The 24,095-nt window shown below is 37.2% G+C and overlaps 1 protein-coding gene, 1 long non-coding RNA gene and 1 pseudogene across 3 annotated transcripts; all 3 read left to right on the top strand.

Moving 5' to 3' along the window:
* Positions 1 to 4,790: 4,790 nt before the first annotated feature.
* On the top strand, positions 4,791 to 6,929 carry LOC116111527 (annotated as a pseudogene).
* Positions 6,930 to 14,177: 7,248 nt separating this feature from the next.
* On the top strand, positions 14,178 to 14,673 carry LOC116111540. Its single transcript, XR_004125087.1, has 2 exons — positions 14,178 to 14,551; positions 14,641 to 14,673. It is a non-coding gene; the product is annotated as an uncharacterized LOC116111540 (long non-coding RNA).
* Positions 14,674 to 14,782: 109 nt separating this feature from the next.
* On the top strand, positions 14,783 to 18,461 carry LOC116111539 (probable sodium/metabolite cotransporter BASS6, chloroplastic). 2 transcript variants are annotated; one of them, XM_031397715.1, is made up of 7 exons: positions 14,783 to 14,903; positions 15,294 to 15,409; positions 16,431 to 16,624; positions 16,702 to 16,954; positions 17,040 to 17,293; positions 17,355 to 17,437; positions 18,043 to 18,461. In XM_031397715.1, exons 2-7 carry the CDS (start codon positions 15,393 to 15,395, stop codon positions 18,103 to 18,105), a joined length of 864 nt encoding a protein of 287 aa, XP_031253575.1. In that variant the 5' UTR covers positions 14,783 to 14,903; positions 15,294 to 15,392; the 3' UTR covers positions 18,106 to 18,461. The 2 variants fall into 2 exon arrangements, with proteins under 2 accessions (XP_031253575.1, XP_031253574.1); XM_031397714.1 differs by lacking the exon at positions 15,294 to 15,409 and having other exon boundaries at positions 14,800 to 14,903.
* The last annotated feature ends 5,634 nt before the right edge of the window (positions 18,462 to 24,095 follow it).

Genomic DNA, 24,095 nt, shown 5'->3' with positions numbered 1-24,095 from the left:
GGAATGAGTGGCGTAAAAGTGGACTATCTTGAGAAAGGTCGTGTGAGGTGATTTTGGGTACAAATAGGTCGAGGAAGTTGAGGGAGAGGATAAGGGTTCTTGATACGTTTACAAGTCCTAAAACACTTGTAAACATGAGTGGACAAGGAATACAAGTCCTAAAACACTTGCTAATTCAGTTGAATCAAAGAGTTTTTTCACAGTCCTAAAACACTGGATTGTGGGTGTGGAAAGCATTGGAGGAGATTCGGCCCAGCAAGTTCCAAGGGGAGAGAGAGCCCAAGCACTTTGGCCCAAACCATTCCAAGTCCAAGCCCAACAAAGGAAGAGCAAGGCCACCAAGAGAGAAGCCCAAGTGTTGAAGTGAGCCCATTCGGCCCAATTCTCATTCCAAATGGGAAAGTCCACTTGAACCCTTATTGGATCCATTTGCAAGATCTTCAAGGCCCAATCTCTTACACCCTTATTGAGACTTGATTAGGATCATTGATCAAGTTTTGGGCTAATAAAGTGAGTTTTTTCAACTAATGGGGTGGTTAAAGACATGAACCCTAGAATTAAAGAATCATGTCCCTTTTGCATTAAATGGGTATGGCCTTATTTGAATGGAAGGTTTATAATTTTTGTGTAATATTTATTATTTCATTCCTTATATTGTATCTGTTGATTACTCTTAACCTTGTAATTGCCTATATAAAGGCAACTATTTTCCTTGTAAATTTAGTTCATGAAAATATCAAAAAGGTTTAACTATTGAGAGAACTTGTGTTCTTATTGAAATTCTTTATCCAAGTCTTGGCAAGGAGATTTGATGGTGAATCGATTCAAGTTGGTGGAGAATTCCTTATGCTGAAGTGTTCATTCTTGTTTAACCTAAAATTGCAAGTAAGTGTGACATGTCTCATTTGTGTTTGGCCGAATTTAAGCTTGAGTTAGGGATATTTTTGTGTTGTTTGTTGTTTCAAATTGGTTGGATTGGATCAGTGTATACTAACTTTGGTCACAAGAGAATCATATTAGGAGAGGATCTGACATTAGCTCACCTATAGTTACTTCCTTTGGAAACTTGAGGAGTGTTGATGAGAAAGATGGCAAGGAGAAGGGCATGTTAGCTTTTACTAGAAGTCAAAAGAAGAGATTGGCTAAAAAGGAGAAATCCTACCTAAAGCATTAGCCATGATTAAGTTTGCCGCGTGGAATATTAAGGGTCTTAATTCCCCTATTAAACAAAAGGAAGTCAGATTTTTTATTAGTAGTAAGAAATTGTGTTTATGTGCCATTTTAGAAACTAGAGTTAGGGAAAACAATAGGGATAGAATTAGGAGTTTGGTATTTAATAAATGGACAGTGGTTGACAACTATTCTTTTTGTGATAAGAGGTAGAATCTGGTTAGGTTGGAATGAGGAGGATGTGAGTGTGCAAGTCCTTCAAGGCTCAGCTCGGCTCAAACTTTTCATTGTAATGTTACGGTTCTCAAATCCAATAAAAGTTTTTTGTGTTCGGTTATCATGGGTCTAATAGTGTGGTTGAGCAGAAATTGTTATGGGAAGATCTTGTGTTGTTTGTAAGAGGGCGCGAACACAATCCATGGGCTATTATGGGAGACTTTAACTACATTAGAGGGATGAATGAGAAATTGGGGGGTTCTAACCAATGGAAACCACATTGGGGGGATTTTAATGAGATGTGTAACATGGCTGAGTTAGAGGATCTTTGCTCCATTGGAGCTTTCTTTACTTGGAACAATAAGGGTGACACTAATGGGAAAATGTGGTGCAAACTTGATAGGATGTTGTTCAATGAGAGATAGAATTTGTGTTTCCCTTCTTCTTATGTTGTATTTACCACCCCCAATATTTTTGATCATAGCCCAATGGTTGTGGATTGTGGGGTTCCTAATCAAGTTATGAAATCGCCGTTTAAGTTCTTTAATTGTTGGGCCGAAAGTGACAAGTTTCTTTCTTTAGTGGAGAATGCTTGGAAGTTGGAAGTGATTAGCAACCCGATGTTCAGGATGATCTGTTTAGCGTCCAAGAGAAGCTTCTTGCGGATCCACTTAATTATTCTTTTTACCATGAAGAAAAAGAGAAAGCAGCAAACTTATTCAAGTTATCAAGGACTGAAGAGTCTCTTGCCAAGGAAAAGGCTAGAGTTAAATGGCTCAAGGTGGGGGATTCTAATACTTCTTACTTTCATAAATCCATAAATGGGCACCAAAACCATAACAAGATTGTCTCCATTGAAGATGCATCGGGTAATGCAATTTGTGATAGTGTGCTTATTAAAGATGAGTTTGTGGGATTCTATAGAAACCTTTTTATGGAAGGTGACCTTAGAGATACTTTTGAGGGACTTGTTGAGATTTTCGCGTTGGTTATCACAATTGAGGAGGCCGCTTGTATGGTTGTTGAAGTTACTAGAGAAGAGTAAAAAAGACCATTTTTGAGATGAATAAGGACAAAGCCTTGGGCCCGGATGGGTATAGTTCCTTATTTTTTCCAAAGAGCTTGGGACATTGTGGGTGATGATATTGTGGCAGCTATCCAACATTTCTTCAAGTTCGGTGAGTTTCTCAAGGAAATGAATTGTACTATTATTACTCTTGTTCCCAAAAGGGACAACCCCTTCTCTTGTAATGATTTTTGGCCTATATCATGTTGCAACACCATCTATAAGTGAATCTCTAAGATCATGGCCAATAGAATAAAAAAGGGTGCTGTCAAAGTTTATTAGTAAAGCTCAAGTGGCTTTTGTAGGAGGTAGGTAAATTAGGGACAATGTTGTGCTTAGCCAAGAGCTCATCCATCATTACAATAGGAAATTGGACAAAGAAGGGAGATGTGCCATCAAGGTCGACTTAATGAAGGCTTATGATTCTTCGAGATGGGGCTTTATTATTGAAGTGCTTGAATGGTTTGGTTTTTTTTGAGATTTACTAGTTGGATTGAGGAATGCAAAAAATCCCCCAAATACTCTATTGCTCTTAATGTTGAGTTGGCAGGTTTCTTTGGAGGGTCAAGAGGGATTAGGCAAGGAGATCCTATTTCACCTTATCTCTTTGTTATTGCTATAGAAGTCCTATCTAGACTCTTGAATAGGGTCTCCACATCCCAAACATTCAAACACCATTGGTGTTGTAAGTCTTTAAATCTAACTCATCTTTGTTGTACAGATGATCTTTTGCTTTTTTGCCATTCAGATAAAGTTTCTCTTGTGTTGTTGAAAATAGCTTTGGATAAGTTCACATTATGGTCCGACCTCAAAGCCAATCCTAGCAAGAGCAATGTTTTCTTTTCTGGGGTCAAAGATGAAGAAAAAAAGGGTTTGTTATGTATCTTGGGGTTTGAGGAAAAGTCCCTTACGACGAAGTATTTGGGAGTGCCTTTTATTCCAAAGAAAATTAGCCATGTTGATTGCAAGCCATTGATGGATAAGATTTTGGCCCGAATTAAATCTTGGAAAAACAAGTTCCTTTCCTATGCCGGAAGGGTCACTCTTATCAAATCTTTCCTATCAAGTATCCAAGTTTATTGGTCTTCTTTATTGCTCCTTCCTTCCAAGATCCATGATGATATTGATGGTAAGCTTAGAGCTTTTTTTTTGGCCGAGGTCTGATTTGAAAACAACTAAGGCCAAGGTTGCTTGGGAGGAGGTTTGTTTACCGAAGGATGAAAATGGTCTTGGTATTTCGCGCTCTAAGGAATGGAACAAGGCGACTATGTTAAGACATGTTTGGAACATATCTCATGCCCAAAATAACTCTTGTTATGGGTGGATTGGGTCAAAGAGTATCTTATTGGTCGAAAAAAATTTTGGGACATGCAACCCCCAAAGGATGCCTCTTGGATTTAGAAGAGTTTACTCAAGTTGATAAGAGAAGCTAGGGATCAGATTTTTCATGTTATCGATAATGGACAACACACCTCTCTTTGGCATGATAATTGGCATCCTCTCGGCCATCTCAAGAGTAGATTTTGCTCCCGTATCACCTATGACTCCGGTATGCACTACAATGCAAATGTAGTGAAATTTGTGATGAAAAGAATTGGAAATGGCCCCCAGCAAACTCTTATGATCTTATTGATGTCAAAAATAATGTGGGGTTCCTCCCATTGGGCGATGAAGACAAAGTCATATGGAAACCATGCTTCTCGGAATGCTTCTCCATCAAATTGGCTTGGAGTGTTGTTAGAACCCATGGTTGCCGAGTGACTTGGGACAATTTAGTATGGTTTCCCAAAGCTATCCCAAGGCATTCCCTTACTGCTTGGATGGCTTGCAAGAACCACCTCACTACCAAAGATAAACTCATTAGGTATGGCTCTATCTCTAATGGTTTTTGTGGTTTTTGCAATGGGTTTATGGAAACTATGGATCATCTCTTCTTTGGTTGTGTGTTCTCTAGAAGCATTTGGGGCCACATTCTTAACTTGTGTTTGCTTGGTTATTCTTTGAGACCATGGGAGGATTACATTACACACCTTTCTTGCAAATGGAAGCCCAACAAGTTAAAATATGTGTTAGGGAAACTCAGTCTTGGGACCACCATTTATTGGATTCGGAGAGAAAGGACTAGTAGATTTTTTTGAGGTGTTTGTAAGGATGCCATAACAATACTGAATCTTTCGAGTGTTTACTGGTCGCTTGAACTGTTCTTTTTTATACTTTGAATTTTATACTGTATATGATCATATGTGTAATTAAAAGAGTAATTTTTAGGCCTATACTGATAGCAGCTTCTGCGTTCCTCGTTTTGTGTGGTTAAGCAGGAGAATAATTTTGTTAATATATGAAGCAATCAAATACCCTTTTGCCCCATGTAGTCATTGCTAGCACAGTGTTGGCTCTTGTTCTTCCACCTTCTTTCATGTGGTTTACAAGCCGGTATGTGAATGCTAAATGCCTTGTTTAAAAACTTGTGGTGATACATTTATCTGCTTTGACAAGCAACATGAAGGAAGAATACTTTGAGAGTGCAATTTATTTTCTGTGCAATTCTAAGAGATCAATGGTAACGAGAAGGAAAAGCAGGTGTGACCTGTTTTATACTGGACCATAAAGCATCCATTTTAAATAAATTATGGGAATCTGTTAGGGGACATCAATTGTTGCTAAGAAAATGATCTCCAGACAAGGTGAGTGAGGAAGATTGTGGGCTAAATTTGAAAAGACTGAAACAAAAAACTTTATATCTGTTTTAAGGAATAATAAATTATATGGGGAGTGGGAAACTGTTTCAGTTCTAACCTTGATTGGGTCCTCGGTCTAGTTTTTAGTGCAAGTAACTGACCCGTTTCTTTGACAAAAATATATATATATATATATATATATATATATATATATATATATATATCTTTTTGTTCAGAATCTTCAGATTGCATTTTTCCTTGGAGCTGCCTTCTTTTGCTCTCCATCAATTTTACTATTTCATTAATACTTGTTAGAATTGATGTGCTTTGAGGGAGAAGAATCACATAAGAGGAAAGAGTAGGTGTTGTCTGATTTCTGACACTTGATTTGTTTCTTTGTCTTGAGGTGCAAAGTGGATACCTGTTTTGTCCTGATGAGATATTCCTATTGTTCTTTTAAAATCCAAATGAGGAGAAAGCTAGTCCTGTGGTCAATGAGGGTTGTTTAAAATTGTTTGGAAATGCAACAAATTGACGTAGTAGCATTTTTTCAAAACACTCCTGTGAATCAGTTTACGTGCTTCCATTCTGATATGTAATATTTGCTACTTGAGAAACTTTTTTGCAACTTCTGAGGATTCAAATTCATTTTTCTTATCACTGATTCACTGATTTAGGACATTGAAACTCAGTGCTCTGATGACAAATTTCATATGAAAGTAATTTGCTACATGATGAAGAAATTCTTCAAGGAATATTATGCTTATGATTCTATTATTAATCTATTTGTAGGTACTATGCTCCAGCATTAGGGTTTCTGATGTTTGCAGTTGGGGTTAATTCCAGCGAAAAGGATTTCTTGAAGCCTCAAGAGACCAGCAGCTATTTTTGCAGGTTATGTTGGCCAGTTTGTGGTGAAGCCTATTTAGGATATATTTTTGGCATAATTTCAGTAACAGTTTTTGGATTCCTACTTCCATAGGTGAGGTTCTGTTTTGTCTAACTTCAAAAAGAGTTGACAGTGTAGTGTGAAGGCATAATGCAAATTCATGAATCAGGTGGGGGATTATGTTGGTTTCTTGTGTTAGTGGTGCTCAGCTCTCCAATTTGCTACTTTTCTGACAGACCTCCTCTTGCCCCTCTAAGCATTGTTATGACATCATTGTCTACTGCTACTGCGGTGTGTGTTACACCACTCTTATCACTCTTGCTTATTGGGAAGAGATTGCTGTTGATGTTAAAGGAATGGTTCCAGCATTTTGCAGATTGTAGTTGCACCATATGTTGGAGGCTTGCTTTTGAATCGGTGAGATATTAACTGAAGGTAAAATTGCTTGAAGGAGAATTTATTTGAGAGGTCCTCACTGTCCTATATCTGTGCCTACAGGTTCTTTCCCGCTTTCTAATGCTATCCGTCCATTCTTGCCTCCACTGTCAGTGCTTGTGACAGCTTGCGTGGTGGAGCACCACTTGCCATTAACATGGAGTCCGTTATGTCCCTTTTGGTGTAACTATTTGTCGCCTATAATTGCATTCCACTTGTCAGCATTTGTGGAGGATAATTCTTACTGGCTTACCTCCGTGAGGCACATGATGTGAAAGCGCTGCAAAGAACACTATCGTTTGAGACAGGTATGATGTTTTGAAATTATAAAAGACTATAGTTCTACCTGACGTTTTTCCTTTCCAGGAATGCAGAGCAGTCTCCTAGCTTTGCACTTGCTAATAGGTTCTTCCAAGATCCACTTGTGAGTGTGCCGCCAGCAATCTCTAAGTCAATGACTTTTTGTTTGAACTAGTTCTTGCCATTTGATTGTGAATAGAAAATCTGGTGCTAATCATGTCTTTTTTATTTTCATATGCGAAAAATCTTGTACTGGTACAAGACTATTATAACAACCTACAAATAACACCACAGATTACCTTTTTATAGCTTAAATGGTTAAGTCTATCCCAAAGTTTCCCATTTCTTTTTTCATATGATTGACTGTGTTATTGTGCTCTGGATATTCTATTCAATACCACCAAATGAATTGGATGAGGTTCAGCTTTCTGGGAAGGGCATGAGGTTATCATACTCTTTGACCTTTGCCTGGAAGTTGGGATTTAGAATATAGAAATTTATTGATTTAATTGTTGCTTGAGTTGTGGAACACTTCATTATATAGATTTATGCACCTTTGCTTATAAAAGTCGATCAACAAGGAGAGGTTGCTTCATTAGAGATGTGGTTTAAATGTATGATGTGGTAAAAGAAGTGCTGCATGATGTTATATTTGACAGATTTTCTTTATTTGTCTATAAATTGGCTGGCTTTAGCATTCACATATGAATTTGATAAGTCCCGTTTTTTTATGAGATGTACAGACTGTAATCATGTCGTGATGGGGTTCTCTCTGTCATGCTTTGGGCTAAGAAAAAAGAATAGCAAGCAATCAGAGGTCCTGCAAGTGTTGATGTATCGAAAATTTGTACTCCATTACACTTTGGAGCATAGGTCTGTCTGGTGCCGCAGCTATTGAAAGGCTCTTAAAGATGAAGTCATTGGAGGCGCTCTTTGATCATTGAAAGAATTGAACACGTTCATCATACATCAGTTTAGATCCTGATCAAGTTAACAATTATTTTATTTTAGAAAAGACAAAATATGTTAGGAGAGAGTCAGGAGTAAACAATTCTGTGACTTCTCATGTATAAGTGAGCTGAAGGAAGATGCATTTATTGGGTTGATATTGCATGTGATTGTCATAAAGTTTATATTTAATCTGATGATTGAAATTATCTCCGCTGCTTTAATTTTGCTAAATAGGGGTGGGAAAAAAAAGATCGAAACGAACCGAAAAACTGGTCTGAAAATTTCGGTTTTTTTTCCGGATTTGGTTCAGTTTCGTTCGGGATAATGGTAATTTCAGTTTTTCAAAAAATACAAACGGTTGATCGAAGCGGAACTAAAACTAAGTCTAACTCTCTTCCACTAGTGCAGCCGTCCAGGACGGTATATTTCATCTCTCTCAAACCTCTCTGTCTTTTGCGGCGACAACAGCACCAAATTTTACAACTCTCGTCAGTCTCCATCTCTTTTTGACCTTATGTAGTTGAATCAAGTTCTTTCTTATTTTCCTAGATTTTCCTTCTTTTTGTCCTTTTAAATATATATAACTCCAACTCAAGCCTCTGTTATTTTTTTTTTGATCAATCAATCTATAAATGGCAGATGGTATTCGGGTATCTTCATTTCAGTCGCTTCGTTTTTCGTCCTTTTTGGTTCTGGGTTCCTTCGCCTCACGTTGAATTCCTCGCACGTATTCAGATTATAGATAAGAAAAAATATCCTCTTGTTTATTCTTCTGCTGCTGGTTTTTCTCGCCTTTCTTCACACCCAGGAAGCACTTTCTCTTTTCAATGTCTACCACTTGCCGTTTTAATAATGTTTGCTATTATCTTTCTTTTTTTTGTAATTCATTAAGTCTTTGAAATTTTGAATACCCAGCGCCATTGGAATAAACATGTTTTAAAAGAAATTGGGTTAAATGGAGGGTTTGATTGAATTGGGCCAAACTAGTCTAACTCATTTGAATGATTGGTTTAAAATTGGTTAACTGATTAATCGATTTTTTAGTGTGTTAGAAACTGACTCAAGTAGAAAACCGGTTCGTTTCGATTCAGTTTTTCACTTGAACCGAAATCCGGTTCGATTATGGGTAGGGTGAACCAATTTGGTTAACCGATTTTTTCTATGCCTATGACAACCACATAAATAATACAGACACCCCAAACTCAGTAATTTCCCGTACATCATACAAAATGATTAAATTTCCTTATTTATCTAATAAGGTTTTTAAACTTTACTATTCACCCCTAAAAAATTTGAAACTTTACTTATTCATCCCCAATAAATTTTATCAGATTGTTCATTTCACATGTAAAGCCTAAATGCCTAATTACCCAATAAAGAGCAAAATAACGTTTCCATGCACAGGAAATTTAAAACTATTTCGAGCAATCATCAATCTCCCAAGAAATCAACATTTCCCGTTCTTCCCAAATCCCAAAGCATAGTAAGCCTCCTGGTGATCTCGATTTTGTGAATTCTTAGAGTGTAAGTGAGGCTAAGAGTTCGTGGTGTGCTTAAAATGAAGCCGGTGTGAGTGGAAAAGTGCTTAATGGTGTCAAGGGTGGATTTGTTCAAGTCAAGATGGTGAAGGTCTCGGGTTCTAGCAACTCTTGTATGAGGAGGGTGAAATTATTGGGGTTGCCAATGACGCTTTATTCCCAAGTGGTATCAATGGTACTCATGAAAAGAGTGTGGAAATGTGTGGTAGGAAGGAAAAGTCTAATAGTGTGGATGAGTCGGTTAAGGTGAGTGAGCCTACTAGCAATGGATGGTTCTCTTGCTAAGGGAATTGTGGTTAGTAAAATAGAAAACCTGGTTCTAATGCTCCTTCAAACCCAAAAGCTTGGAAGAATCTCTTCTCTTCTGAGAAGTCAAATGTGGGGCTGGAATATTTCAAACCGGGCATGATCAAAGAAGGAACTAAAATTTGTGTTTCTCTCCGAAGGAAGTTGCTGATATGGGATTGAAACATGGAGCAATTGTCTTGTGGGTTTTTCTTGGGAAAGAAGCTACCTTATGAAGAACTTTGAGGACAAAAATTGAAGAAGTATGGCAATGTTGCGGTTATCTCTAATGGTCAAGCTGGTTACATTCTAAGTTCTCGGACGAGTTATCGAAAAAATGAGGTTATGGAGAATGGCCCGTGGTCATTGGTGGCCAATTACCTCTCTTTGAAGCAATGGGGTCCTAATATGAATTCTGCAATAATGGTGTGACTAAAGTGCCTATTTGGACCAAGCTTGATGGGATTCCTCTAGAATTTTGGACTTACAAGGTGCTTAGTATATGTTGCAAGTGCCGTGGGTGTCCCCTTCATGTGCATATATAAACAAAGCTGGAGAAAGGTTAGAATTTGCTAAGGTATGTGTTGAACTTGATTCTTCCTCGGATTTCAAAGAAGTGTTTGAGCTTGAATTGTCAAATGGGGAGGTGGTTGATATTAGAGTTGAATACGCTTGGAAACCTATTGTGTGCTTGGTGCAAAAGCTTCGGTCATGATCAAAAGCAATGCTTGTATGCTCCTAAAGCTACTCCCTTGACTGATGTTGTTAAGAAGACCCCTATTTCATAAGAATGGAAACAAGTCTCCTCCTAAAAGAAAGTTGTTGAGAAAGAAGTGAGGGAGGAAGGATTTAGTCCCTTACAAAAGCAGCCTTTAGTAAATCAAGGTAAAGAGGTGAGTATCTCTAACCCCTACATGAACAATTTGTGGTCTTACCATAGAGGGTATTGATCCTAGTAATGTGGGTGGCAAGGAGATTTTTTGTCGGTAATAGTGGTGATGATGAAGGTGGAATGAGTGGCGTAAAAGTGGACTATCTTGAGAAAGGTCGTGTGAGGTGATTTTGGGGTACAAATGAGGTCGAGGAAGTGAGGGAGAGGATAAGGGTTCTGATACGTTTAAAGTCCTAAAACACTTGTAAACATGAGTGGACAAGGAATTACAAGTCCTAAAACACTGCTAATTCAGTTGAATCAAAGAGTTTTATTTCAGTCCTAAAACACTTGGATTGTGGAGTGTGGAAAGCATTGGAGGAGATTCGGCCCAAGCAAGTTTCAAGGGGAGAGAGAGCCCAAGCACTTTGGCCCAAACCATTCCAAGTCCAAGCCCAACAAAGGAAGCTCAAGTCCACAAGAGAGAAGCCCAAGTGTTGAAGTGAGCCCATTCGGCCCAATCTCATTCCAAATGGGAAAGTCCACTGAACCTATTGGATCCATTTGCAAGATCTTCAAGGCCCAATCTTACACCCTTATTAGAGACTTGATTAGGCATTGATCAAGTTTGGGCTAATAAAGTGAGTTTTTTCAACTAATGGGGTGGTTAAAGACATGAACCCTAGAATTAAAGAATCATGTCCCTTTGCATTAAATGGGTATGGCTTATTTTTGAATGGAAGGTTTATAATTTTTGTGTAATATTTATTAATTTTCATTTTCCTTATATTGTATCTGTTGATTACTCTTTTAACCTTGTAATTGCCTATATAAAGGCAACTATTTTCTCCTGTAAATTTAGTTCATGAAAATATCAAAAACTTGGTTTAACTATTGAGAGAACTTTGTGTTCTTATTGAAATTTCTTATCCAGTCTGGCAAGGAGATTTGATGGTGAATCGATTCAAGTTGGTGAGAATTCCTTTATGCTTGAAGTGTTCATTCTTGTCTTAACCTAAAATTGCAAGTAAGTGTGACATTGTCTCCATTTGTGTTGGCCGAATTTAAGCTTGAGTTTAGGGCATATTTTTGTGTTGTTGTTGTTTCAAATTGGTTGGAATTGGATCAGTTCTCCATCTACTTTTGTCACCAAGATAAATCCTTCTTAGGATAGTGATCTTGACATTAGCTCACCTATAGTTACTTCCTTTGGAAACTTGGGGAGTGTTGTGAGAAAGATGGCAAGGAGAGAGGCATGGTAGCTTTTACTAGAAGTCAAAAGAAGAGATTGGCTAAAAGGAGAAATTACCTAAAGCATTAGCCATGATTAAGTTTGCCGCGTGGAAATAAGGGTCTTAATTCCCCTATTAAACAAAAGGAAGTCAGATTTTTTATTAGTAGTAAGAACTTGTGTTTATGTGCCATTTTAGAAACCAGAGTTAGGGAAAGCAATAGGGATAGAATTAGGAGTTGGTGATTAATAAATGGACAGTGGTTGACAACTATCTTTTTGTGATAAGAGGTAGAATCTGGTTAGGTGGAATGAGGAGGATGTGAGTGTGCAAGTCCTTCAAGGCCAGCTCGGCTCAAACTTTTCATTGTAATGTTACGGTTCTCAAATCAATAAAAGTTTTTGTGTTCGGTTATCTTGGGTCTAATGTGTGGTTGAGCAGAAATTGTTATGGGAAGATCTTTGTTGTTTGCAAGAGGGCGCGGACACAATCCACGGCCTATTATGGGAGACTTTAACTAAATTAGAGGGATGAATGAGAAATTGGGGGGTTCTATCAATGGAAACCACATTGGGGGGATTAATGAGATGTGTAACATGGCTGAGTTAAGGATCTTTGTCCATTGGAGCTTTCTTTACTTGGAACAATAAGGGTGACACTAATGGGAAAATGTGGTGCAAACTTGATAGGATGTTGTTCAATGAGAGATAGAATTTGTGTTTCCCTTCTTCTTATGTTGTATTTACCACCCCCAGTATTTTGATCATAGCCCGATGGTTGTGGATTGTGGGGTTCCTAATCAAGTTATGAAATCGCCGTTTAAGTTCTTTAATTGTTTTGGCCGAAAGTGACAAGTTTCTTTCTTTAGTGGAGAATGCTTGGAAGTTGGAGTGATTGGCAACCGATGTTCAGGAATCTGTTTAGCGTCCGAGAAGCTTCTTGCGGATCCACTTAATTATTCTTTTACCACTGAAGAAAAAGAGAAAGCAGCAACTTATCAAAGTTGTTCAATAAAATCATATCAAAATGCCATGTTTAATGTTGTCCCATTTGGGGAAGACAAAATTCCAAGCAGAAATGCTAATAGAAGCTAAACTAAAACATGGCGAAGTCACATGCTTTTCTGAGAGAAAGAGGATCAATATAGGCTATCAATCTTTTGATTAATTAATGTGGCTATGGAGTTTCTTTCTCTGTTGAGATTTTGTGTTCTATAATTTGTACTTGAAATTTAGGAGCTTGAAGATCAATCATTCTAAGGCAACATAGATGCAGGGATAAAATCACTTAACCACTATAATACTACCTAAATTCCTATTCTTTTTTATTGAGCTGTCCAATAAAAATTCCTGATATACATAACACGGAACAACATCTCAACAGCCTAACAACTTTAACTAATAAATAATGAACTCAAAAGCTTCCCAATTTGTTATCTCCGACTACCAATTCATAACATAATTCTTGTCCAACAGGTTAACCACATTGTTTGTTAGCAACAAAACTCTCACAACCCAAAACACAAACACGTTATACGCATATAAATTCAAACACGCATACACATTTCTTAAAATAAAAGTCCTGTCCGGGCTTTGCCGTTGCTCCATGCTTTCACTTCAAACTTCATGATGCTTAGCTTTAGCTTGAAGTTTTTGCACACAATACTCACAATACTCAGCACTAGCACAGATATATAAAATCAAATCTATCACAAATAAACCCAAAGCTAACTTGATAACCACTTTTTACACAATAATTAATCAGTACACACATCAGAGAATATAAGGATATAAAGTTCATTTATGGTTAAATAAAATAAAAATAAAATTAAAAGAAAGAAATGGAAATTACTTTAAGAAATTGGAGTGCTTTAGTGTCTTCTTCTAAATTCCAAGGATCACACTTCACCAAACAAATTAAAAGCAGAAAAAGCTAAAGTTTTTGCCTTGATCTGAAGTGAGTGGACAGAGAGCAAGAGCAGACGAAGATCGTGAGAAGGGAAGAAAGAAAATGAAATTTTTTGCCCATTTTTATACGTGACAGGTAAATTGCAAACCCCCCCACTCTTTAATAATATTTCATTTCAGTCCCGATTCTCGGTTCCGGTTCTGGTTCTTGACTGTAGAAATCGAAACTGGAACCATACAGTGTCGGTTCCAGATTTTTCAAACTAAAATCTACCCGTTGACGATCGGTTCTGGGTAAGAACCAGAACCAAACCCCGGGTACCCAACGGTTCCGGTTCCGAACGGTTCTTTTGAATACCCCTACCCGCAACGCATTGTCTCTTAAGTGATAGTATCCCTTATAACTTTTAATAATGAAAAAGAGAAGAGAATTTATGGCATGAAAGTGATTTTAGAAACCATTTTTTGTTTTTTTAATTTCATATTTCTCAATTTGTTTGAAAATTACTAATTCATATGAATAACACATACAAAGAATCATACAAAGAGACAACCTCTATCTTTAAAATCTCTCTCTCTCTTTTTCCTTCTTTTAAGGGTAGGGATTATCTCTTTATATGACTTTTTGTATGTCTCCTTATAAGGCTAGTGTTACGCATTTCAGATACTAAATTCTACTACTCTTGTCTCCTGAGATTTCTATTGCCTCGTCTCTCTTTTCTAAATTTTTTCATTTGGTTAAATCAAATTTTAAACAAGTTCATATAAATTAATAGTCCATCCCAAACCAAAATTACAAACTTTCTTTAATATTTGACTTAAAACTGACTAGATTCCCAAGATTCTTCAATTGATAAAACCAAAACTCCTTTTTTGTTTTCTGAAGATGAATCCGAACTTGAACATGTTACAACTTCAACGCTTGTATTTGAACGCCAAAACCTTCTCTGTTAAATCTCCAAACCATAACATTCCAGTCTTCCCTCGAAATCTCTCATACTCTTCTTCTTCAGGTCAGGGCTTTTTTTTTTTTTTTTAAATTTATATATTTGTTTTCTTAGTAGTAATTTTAATGATATTGCTCTTATGATTGAATTTATAGGATTCCCAGTTCGTTTTGACTCGATTTCTGAGTGTAAGTGCTCTTTTATTTATTTATTTTTTCTCCTTTAAACTTCAGTTTAGTATCATTTTTATTTATATTGGCTTCGATGTGGGTGTATTTTATTTTTCTTTTATTTTTTTATTGTTTTTGAAGTAAAAATTAGGAGCTCAAGACATTTGGTGATCAAATCTTTGTCAGAGAATTTTTCGGGTTCTTTTGATCAAAATTCAGATCAGAATTATGTTACTGGACCTAATAAGGTATTTTGATTTATAATTTTACAATACTTTATGATTTTACAATATTTATAATTTGGTGCTCTAGTGGATAACTTTCAATCAACTTACATAATCAGTTTTTTTATTAACATTATCGGTTAATTGAAGAAATGATGCACACAGTTTTTCTTAAGGTTTAGGGTTTAGAGTTGTATATAAAGGAGCGGAATATTACGTCAATTCCAGTTGAGTCTTAAACATTTAATTTTTCTAAATACTGAATCTTTCGAGTGTTTACTGGTCGCTTGAACTGTTTCTTTTTATACTTTGAATTTTATACTGTATTATGATTCATATGTGTAATTAAAAGAGTAATTTTTAGGCCTATACTGATAGCAGCTTCTGCGTTCCTCGTTTTGTGTGGTTAAGCAGGAGAATAATTTTGTTAATATATTGAAGCAATCAAATACCCTTTTGCCCCATGTAGTCATTGCTAGCACAGTGTTGGCTCTTGTCTTTCCACCTTCTTTCATGTGGTTTACAAGCAGGTATGTGAATGCTAAATGCCTTGTTTAAAAACTCTGTGGTGATACATTTATCTGCTTTGACAAGCAACATGAAAGGAAGAATACTTTGAGAGTGCAATTTATTTTCTGTGCAATTCTAAGAGATCAATGGTAACGAGAAGGAAAAGCAGGTGTGACCTGTTTTATACTGGACCATAAAGCATCCATTTTAAATAAATTATGGGAATCTGTTAGGTGACATCAATTGTTGCTAAGAAAATGATCTCCAGACAAGGTGAGTGAGGAAGATTGTGGCTAAATTTGAAACGACTGAAACAAAAAACTTTATATCTGTTTTAAGTAATAATAAATTATATGGGGAGTGGGAAACTGTTTCAGTTCTTAACCTTGATTGGGTCCTCGGTCCTAGTTTTTAGTGCAAGTATCTGACCTGTTTCTTTGACAAAAAAAAAAAAAAAAAAAATTCTGTTTGTTCAGAATCTTCAGATTGCATTTTTCCTTGGAGCTGCCTTCTTTTGCTCTCCATCAATTTTACTATTTCATTAATACTTGTTAGAATTGATGTGCTTTGAGGGAAGAATCATCAATAAGAGGAAAGAGTAGGTGTTGTCTGATTTCTGACACTTGATTTTGTTTCTTTGTCTTGAGGTGCAAAGTGGATACCTGTTTTGTCCTGATGAGATATTTCCTATTGATTTCTTTTAAAATCCAAATGAGGAGAAAGCTAGTCCTGTGGTGCAACGAGGGTTGTTTTAAAATTGTTTGGAAATGCAACAAATTGATGGAGTAGCATTTTTTACAAAACACTCCTGTGAATCAGTTTACGTGCTTCCATTCTGATATGTAATATTTGCTACTTGAGAAACTTTTTTGCAACTTCTGAAGATTCAAATTCATTTTTTCTTATCACTGATTCACTGATTTAGGACATTGAAACTCAATGCTCTGATGACAAATTTCATATGAAAGTAATTTGCTACATGATGAAGTAAATTCTTCAAGGAATATTATGCTTATGATTCTATTATTAATCTATTTGTAGGTACTATGCTCCAGCATTAGGGTTTCTGATGTTTGCAGTTGGGGTTAATTCCAGCGAAAAGGAATTTCTTGAAGCCTTCAAGAGACCAGCAGCTATTTTTGCAGGTTATGTTGGCCAGTTTGTGGTGAAGCCTATTCTAGGATATATTTTTGGCATAATTTCAGTAACAGTTTTTGGACTTCCTACTTCCATAGGTGAGGTTCTGTTTTGTCTAACCTTCAAAAAGAGTTGACAGTGTAGTGTGAAGGCATAATGCAAATTCATGAATCAGGTGCGGGGATTATGTTGGTTTCTTGTGTTAGTGGTGCTCAGCTCTCCAATTATGCTACTTTTCTGACAGACCCTCCTCTTGCCCCTCTAAGCATTGTTATGACATCATTGTCTACTGCTACTGCGGTTGTTGTTACACCACTCTTATCACTCTTGCTTATTGGGAAGAGATTGCCTGTTGATGTTAAAGGAATGGTTTCCAGCATTTTGCAGATTGTAGTTGCACCCATTGTTGGAGGTTTGCTTTTGAATCGGTGAGATATTAACCGAAGGTAAAATTGCTTGAAGTCAGAATTTATTTGAGAGGTCCTCACCTGTCTCATATATCTGTGCCTACAGGTTCTTTCCCCGCTTTTCTAATGCTATCCGTCCATTCTTGCCTCCACTGTCAGTGCTTGTGACAGCTTGCTGTGTTGGAGCACCACTTGCCATTAACATGGAGTCCGTTATGTCCCCTTTTGGTGTAACTATTTTGTCGCTCATAATTGCATTCCACTTGTCAGCATTTGTGGCAGGATATATTCTTACTGGCTTTACCTTCCGTAAGGCACATGATGTGAAAGCGCTGCAAAGAACACTATCGTTTGAGACAGGTATGATGTTTTGAAATTATAAAAGACTATAGTCTTCTACCTGACGTTTTTCCTTTTCCAGGAATGCAGAGCAGTCTCCTAGCTCTTGCACTTGCTAATAGGTTCTTCCAAGATCCACTTGTGAGTGTGCCGCCAGCAATCTCTGTAAGTCAATGACTTTTTGTTTGAACTAGTTCTTGCCGTTTGAGTTGTGAATAGAAAATCTGGTGCTAATCATGTCTTTTTTATTTTTCATATGCGAAAAATCTTTGTACTTGGTACAAGACTATTATAACAACCTACAAATAACACCACAGATTACCTTTTTATAGCTTAAATGGTTAAGTCTATCCCAAAGTTTCCCATTTCTTTTTTCATACTGATTGACTGTGTTATTGTGCTCTGGATATTCTATTCAATACCACAAATGAATTGGATGAGGTTCAGCTTTCTGGGAAGGGCATGAGAGTTATCATACTCTTTGACCTTTGCCTGGAAGTTGGGATTTAGAATATAGAAATTTATTGATTTAATTGTTGCTTGAGTTGTGCAACACTTCATTATATAGATTTATGCACCTTTGCTTATAAAAGTCGATCAACAAGGAGAGGTTGCTTCATTAGAGATGTGGTTTAACTGTATGATGTGGTAAAAGAAGTAGCTGCATGATGTTATATTTGACAGATTTTCTTTATTTGTCTATAAATTGGCTGGCTTTAGCATCTCACATATGAATTTGATAAGTCCCGTTTTCTTTATGAGATGTACAGACTGTAATCATGTCGTTGATGGGGTTCTCTCTTGTCATGCTTTGGGCTAAGAAAAAAGAATAGCAAGCAATTCAGAGGTCTGCAAGTGTTGATGTATCGAAAATTTGTACTCCATTACACTTTGGAGCATAGGCTGTCTGGTGCCGCAGCTATTGAAAGGCTCTTAAAGATGAAGTCATTGGAGGCGCTCTTTGATCATTGAAAGAATTGAACACGTTCATCATACATCACTTTAGATCCTGATCATAAGTTAACAATTTATTTTATTTTAGAAAAGACAAAATGTGTTGGGAGAGAGTCAGGAGTAAACAATTCTGTGACTTCTCATGTATAAGTGAGCTGAAGGAAGATGCATTTATTTGGGTTGATATTGCATGTGATTGTCATAAAGTTTATATTTAATCTGATGATTGAAATTATCTCCGCTGCTTTAATTTTTAAGAGTAAGTTTTCAGTTCTAATGAATTTGACTAAATAGGAGTGGAAAAAAAAAATCGATAACCGAACCGAAAAACTGGTCTGAAAATTTCGGTTTTTTTTCCGGATTTGGTTCAGTTTCGTTCGGGATAATGGATAATTTCAGTTTTTCAAAAAATACAAACCGGTTGATCGAAGCGGAACTAAACCTAAGTCTAACTCTCTTCCACTAGTGCAGCCGTCCAGGACGGTATATTTTCATCTCTCTCAAACCTCTCTGTCTTTTGCGGCGACAACAGCACTCAAATTTTACAACTCTCTGTCAGTCTCCATCTCTTTTTGACCTTATGTAGTTTGAATCAAGTTCTTTCTTCATTTTCCTAGATTTTCCTTCTTTTTGTTCCTTTTTAAATATATATAACTCCAACTCCAAGCCTCTGTTATTTTTTTTTTTGATCAATCAATCTATAAATGGCAGATGTTATTCGGGTATCTTCATTTCAGTCGCTTCGTTTTTCGTCTTCTTTGGTTCTGGGTTCCTTCGCCTCCACGTTGAATTCCCTCGCACGTATTCAGATTATAGATAAGAAAAATTATCCTCTTGTTTATTCTTCTGCTGCTGGTTTTTCTCGCCTTTCTTTCACACCCAGGAAGCACCTTCTCTCTTTCAATGTCATACCACTTGCCGTTTTAATATAATGTTTGCTTATTATCTTTCTTTCCTTTTTGTAATTCATTAAGTCTTTGAAATTTTGAATACCCAGGCCCATTGGAATAAACATGTTTAAAAAGAAATTGGGTCAAAATGGAGGGTTTGATTGAATTGGGCCAAACTAGTCTAACCCATTTGAATGACCGGTTTAAAATTGGTTAACCGATTAATTGATTTTTCGGTTTGATTAGAAACTGACTCAAGTAGAAAACCGGTTCGGTTTCGATTTAGTTTTCCACTTGAACCGAAATCCGATTCGGTTATGGGTAGGGTGAACCGATTCGGTTAACCGATTTTTTTCATGCCTATGACTAACTACATAAATAATACGGACACCCCAAACTCAGTAATTTCACGTATATCATACAAAATGATTAAATTTCTTTATTTATCTAATAAGGTTTATAAAATTTACTATTCACCCCTAAAAAAATTTGAAACTTTACTTATTCATCCCCAATAAAATTTCATCAGATTGTTTCATTTCACATGTAAAGCCTAAATGCCTAATTACCCAATAAAGAGCAAATAAACGTTTCCCATGCACAGGAAATTTAAAACTATTTCGAGCAATCATCAATCTCCCAAAAAATCAACTTTTTCCCGCTTCTTCCCAAACCTTCCCAAAGCCATAGTAAGCCTCCAGGTGATCTCGATTTTGTGAATTCTTAGAGTGTAAGTGAGGCTAAGAGTTCTTGTGGTGTGCTTAAAATGAAGCCGGTTGTGAGTGGAAAAGTGCTTAATGTTGTCAAGGGTGGATTTGTTCAAGTCAAGATGGTGAAGGTCTCGGGTTCTAGCAACTCTTTGTATGAGGAGGGTGAAATTATTTGGGTTGCCAAAGACGCTTTATTCCCAAGTGGTATCAATGGTACTCATGAAAACAGAGTGGAAATGTGTGGTAAGAAGGAAAAGTCTAATACTGTGGATGAGTCGGTTAAGGTGAGTGAGCCTACTAGCAATGGATGGTTCTCTTGCTAAGGGAATTGTGGTTAGTAAAATAGAAAACCTGGTTACTAATCCTCCTTCAAACCCAAAAGCTTGGAAGAATCTCTTCTCTTCTGAGAAGTCAAATGTGGGGCTGGAATATTTCAAACCGGGCATGATCAAAGAAGGAACTAAAATTTGTGTTTCTCCTCCGAAGGAAGTTGCTGATATGGGATTTGAAACATGGAGCAATTGTCTTGTGGGTTTTTTCTTGGGAAAGAAGCTACCTTATGAAGAACTTTGAGGACAAAAATTGGAAGAAGTATGGCAATGTTGCGGTTATCTCTAATGGTCAAGCTGGTTACATTCTTAAGTTCTCGGACGAGTTATCGAAAAATGAGGTTATGGAGAATGGCCCGTGGTTCATTGGTGGCCAATTACCTCTCTTTTTGAAGCAATGGGGTCCTAATATGAATTCCTGCAATAATGGTGTGACTAAAGTGCCTATTTGGACCAAGCTTGATGGGATTCCTCTAGAATTTTGGACTTACAAGGTGCTTAGTTATGTTGCAAGTGCCGTGGGTGTACCCTTCCATGTGCATACTATAACCAAAGCTGGAGAAAGGTTAGAATTTGCTAAGGTATGTGTTGAACTTGATTCTTCCTCGGATTTCAAAGAAGTGTTTAGCTTGAATTGTCAAATGGGGAGGTGGTTGATATTAGAGTTGAATACGCTTGGAAACTATTGTGTGTGCTTGGTCAAAAGCTTCGGTCATGATCAAAAGCAATGCTGTATGCTCCTAAAGCTACTCCCTTGACTGATGGTTAAGAAGACCTATTTCATAAGAATGGAACAAGCTCTCCCTAAAAGAAAGTGTTGAGAAAGAAGTGAGGGAGGAAGGATTTAGTCCTACAAAAGCAGCCTTTAGTAAATCAAGGGAAAGAGGTGAGGATCTCTAACCCTACATGAACCAATTGTGGCTCTTACCATAGAGGGTATTGATCCTAGTAATGGGTGGCAAGGAGATTTTTGTCGGTAATAGTGGTGATGATGAAGGTGGAATGAGTGGCGTAAAAGTGGGATATCTTGAGAAAAGTCGGGTGAGGTGATTTTGGTACAAATGAGGTCGAGGAAGTTGAGGGAGAGGATAAGGGTTCTTGATACGTTTACAAGTCCTAAAACACTTGTAAACATGAGTGGACAAGGAATTACAAGTCCTAAAACACTTGCTAATTCAGTTGAATCAAAGAGTTTTATTTCAGTCCTAAAACACTTGGATGTGGAGTGTGGAAAGCATTGGAGGAGTTCGGCCCAAGCAAGTTCCAAGGGGAGAGAGAGCCCAAGCACTTTGGCCCAAACCATTCCAAGTCCAAGCCCAACAAAGGAAGCTCAAGTCCACCAAGAGAGAAGCCCAAGTGTTGAAGTGAGCCCATTCGGCCAAATCTCATTCCAAATGGGAAAGTCCACTTGAACCCTTATTGGATCCATTTGCAAGATCTTCAAGGCCCCATCTTACACCCTTATTAGTAGACTTGATTAGGATCATTGATCAAGTTTGGGCTAATAAAGTGAGTTTTTCAACTAATGGGGTGGTTAAAGACATGAACCCTAGAATTAAAGAATCATGTCCTTTTGCATTAAAGGGTATGGCCTTATTTTGAATGGAAGGTTTATAATTTTGTGTAATATTTATTAATTTTCATTTCCATTATTGTATCTGTTGATTACTCTTTTAACCTTGTAATTGCTATATAAAGGCAACTATTTTCTCCTGTAAATTTAGTTCATGAAAATATCAAAAACTTGGTTTAACTATTGAGAGAACTTTGGGTCTTATTGAAATTTCTTTATCCAAGTCTTGGCAAGGAGATTTGATGGTGAATCGATTCAAGTTGGTGGGAGAATTCCTTTATGCTTGAAGTGTTCATTCTGTCTTAACCTAAAATTGCAAGTAAGTGTGACATTGTCTCCATTTGTGTTGGCCGAATTTAAGCTTGAGTTTAGGGCATATTTTTGTGTTGTTTGTTGTTTCAAATTGGTTGGAATTGGATCAGTTCTCATCTACTTTTGTCACCAAGATAAATCCTTCTTAGGATAGTGATCTTGACATTAGCTCACCTATAGTTACTTCCTTTGGAAACTTGGGGAGTGTTTGAGAAAGATGGCAAGGAGAAGGGCTGGTAGCTTTTACTAGAAGTCAAAAGAAGAGATTGGCTAAAAAGGAGAAATCCTACCTAAGCATTAGCCATGATTAAGTTTGCCCGCGTGGAATATTAAGGGTCTTAATTCCCTATTAAACAAAAGGAAGTCAGATTTTTTATTAGTAGTAAGAACTTGTGTTTATGTGCCATTTTAGAAACCAGAGTTAGGGAAAGCAATAGGGATAGAAAGGAGTTTGGTATTAATAAATGGACAGTGGTTGACAACTATTCTTTTTGTGATAAGAGGTAGAATCTGGTTAGGTTGGAATGAGGAGGATGTGAGTGTGCAAGTCTTCAAGGCTCAGCTCGGCTCAAACTTTTCCTTGTAATGTTACGGTTCTCAAATCCAATAAAAGTTTTTTGTGTTCGGTTATCTATGGGTTAATAGTGTGGTTGAGCAGAAATTGTTATGGGAAGATCTTGTGTTGTTTGCAAGAGGGCGCGGACACAATCCACGGCCTTTATGGGAGACTTTAACTACATTAGAGGGATGAATGAGAAATTGGGGGGGTTCTACAATGGAAACCACATTGGGGGGATCTTAATGAGATGTGTAACATGGCTGAGTTAAAGGATCTTGCTCCATTGGAGCTTTCTTACTTGGAACAATAAGGGTGACACTAATGGGAAAATGTGGTGCAAACTTGATAGGATGTTGTTCAATGAGAGATAGAATTTGTGTTTCCCTTCTTCTTTATGTTGTATTACCACCCCCAGTATTTTGATCATAGCCCGATGGTTGTGGATTGTGGGGTTCCTAATCAAGTTATGAAATCGCCGTTTAAGTTCTTTAATTGTGGGCCGAAAGTGACAAGTTTCTTCTTTAGTGGAGAATGCTTGGAAGTTGGAAGTGATTGGCAACCGATGTTCAGGATGATCTGTTTAGCGTCCAAGAGAAGCTTCTGTGGGATCCACTTAATTATTCTTTTACCATGAAGAAAAGAGAAAGCAGCAAACTTATTCAAGTTGTCAAGGACTGAAGAGTCTCTTGCCAAGGAAAAGGCTAGAGTTAAATGGCTCAAGGGGGGGGATTCTAATACTTCTTACTTCATGAATCCATAAATGGGCACCAAAACCATAACAAGATTGTCTCCATTGAAGATGCATCGGGTAATGCATGTGATATGGGCTTATTAAAGAGAGTTGTGGGATACTATTGTTTATGGAAGGTGACCTTAGAGATACTTTGAGGGACTTGATGAGATTTCGCGCTGGTTATCACAATTGAGGCCGCTTGTGTGGTTGTTGAAGTTACTAGAGAAGAGTAAAGAAGACCATTTTTGAGATGAATAAGGACAAAGCCTTGGGCCCGGATGGGTATAGTTCCTTATTTTTTCCAAAGAGCTTGGGACATTGTGGTGATGATGTTGTGGCGGCTCTCCAACATTTCTTCAAGTCCGGTGAGCTTCTCAAGGAAATGAATTGTACTATTATTACTCTTGTTCCCAAAGGGGACAACCCTTCTCTTGTAATGATTTTTGGCCTATATCAGGTGCAACACCATCTATAAGTGCATCTCTAAGATCATGGCCAATAGAATAAAAAAGGGTGCTGTCGAAGTGTTATTAGTAAAGCTCAAGTGGCTTTTGTAGGAGGTAGGTAAATTGGGGACAATGTTGTGCTTAGCCAGAGCATCCATCATACAATAGGAAATTGGACAAAGAAGGGGAGGTGCCATCAAGGTCGACTTAATGAAGGCTTATGATTCTTCGAGATGGGGCTTTATTATTGAAGTGCTTGAATGGTTTGGTTTTTTTTTGAGATTTACTAGTTGGATTGAGGAATGCAAAAAATCCCC

The sequence above is a fragment of the Pistacia vera genome, unplaced genomic scaffold, assembly GCF_008641045.1.
Source record: "Pistacia vera cultivar Batoury unplaced genomic scaffold, PisVer_v2 Contig642, whole genome shotgun sequence".
Taxonomy (NCBI): domain Eukaryota; kingdom Viridiplantae; phylum Streptophyta; class Magnoliopsida; order Sapindales; family Anacardiaceae; genus Pistacia; species Pistacia vera.
This window is presented reverse-complemented; position numbering and strand designations above follow the sequence as displayed.